Below are 866 nucleotides of genomic sequence, written 5' to 3'. Positions count from 1 at the left end.
GAACACCTCTGGTGACTGGGTTTGGTTCCCTCACCACCACTCTCTGTGCTCCCATCCAGCCCGTATTCTCGGGGCAAACAGAGGTGCTGCCGCTCGTCCTCGTGTTGCAGCGTAGCTCTCCTCGTTTCCCCGCTTGTTTTTTACTTATCACCTCTCTTTGCTTTTCACCCAGCGAGAAGGGCCAGGGCCGGTGCCGCCTGCGGCTGCTGGACATCACGGGTCTGCGCCGCAACGCCGAGGACGGCCCGGAGGGGATGAGCCTGTGGTTCAGCACGGTGGCGTTGGCCAAAGCCTGCGTCGAGGTCTCCAAAGCCCAAAACGAGTGCTTGAAACGCGCTTCCAAGCGGCGGAAAGGTCCCTCGGGCGCCTCGGCGGCTCCGCCGCTCGTCGGCGTGGAGGTGCGCGCCGACCTCTTCGTCAACGGCACCTCCTACGGCGTCTTGTGGGACGCCCTGCAGAGCTGCGCCGCCGGCCCCCTGCGCCTCAAGTGCCGCGATTTCCGCACCGAGGAGCTTTCCATCGCCAGCAACGTGGATCTGTTGGAGTCCCTGGATCCCGCCGGCGTGCGGCGAGTGGACCTGCGCTTCAACAACCTGGGGCTGGCCGGGCTCTGCGCCGTTTTGCCGCACCTCGCCCGATTCCCCAACCTCGTCAGCCTCTGGCTGCCTTACATGGCTGCCTTACAGCAACGTCGACGTCCGGCGAGTGGCGCCGGAGACGGATTCGGGTCTCCAGAGCCTGGCCTCGCTGCTGGGGAAGCTGCCCAGCCTCAGGGAGCTCAACTTTGGTTCCTCCAGGCTTTCGGGGAGACTCAGGCAACTGCTTGGGTAAGTTCCTCGGGGAGGAGGTTCCCCAGTTTGCTCTTT

General features: G+C 64.7%; 1 protein-coding gene across 1 annotated transcript in view; it reads left to right on the top strand.

Annotated features, from left to right (window-relative positions):
- Window positions 1-172: 172 nt before the first annotated feature.
- The window catches only part of LOC104540217 (leucine-rich repeat-containing protein 14-like), a gene marked incomplete at its 5' end in the record, with an annotated part of 2,014 nt that continues 1,320 nt past the window's right edge, over window positions 173-866 (top strand). The window contains 2 exon segments of the mRNA XM_010183960.1: window positions 173-671; window positions 673-827. Coding sequence (XP_010182262.1) covers window positions 173-671; window positions 673-827 — 654 coding nt within the window.

The sequence above is a fragment of the Mesitornis unicolor genome, unplaced genomic scaffold, assembly GCF_000695765.1.
Source record: "Mesitornis unicolor isolate BGI_N332 unplaced genomic scaffold, ASM69576v1 scaffold46234, whole genome shotgun sequence".
Taxonomy (NCBI): Eukaryota; Metazoa; Chordata; class Aves; order Mesitornithiformes; family Mesitornithidae; genus Mesitornis; species Mesitornis unicolor.
This window is presented reverse-complemented; position numbering and strand designations above follow the sequence as displayed.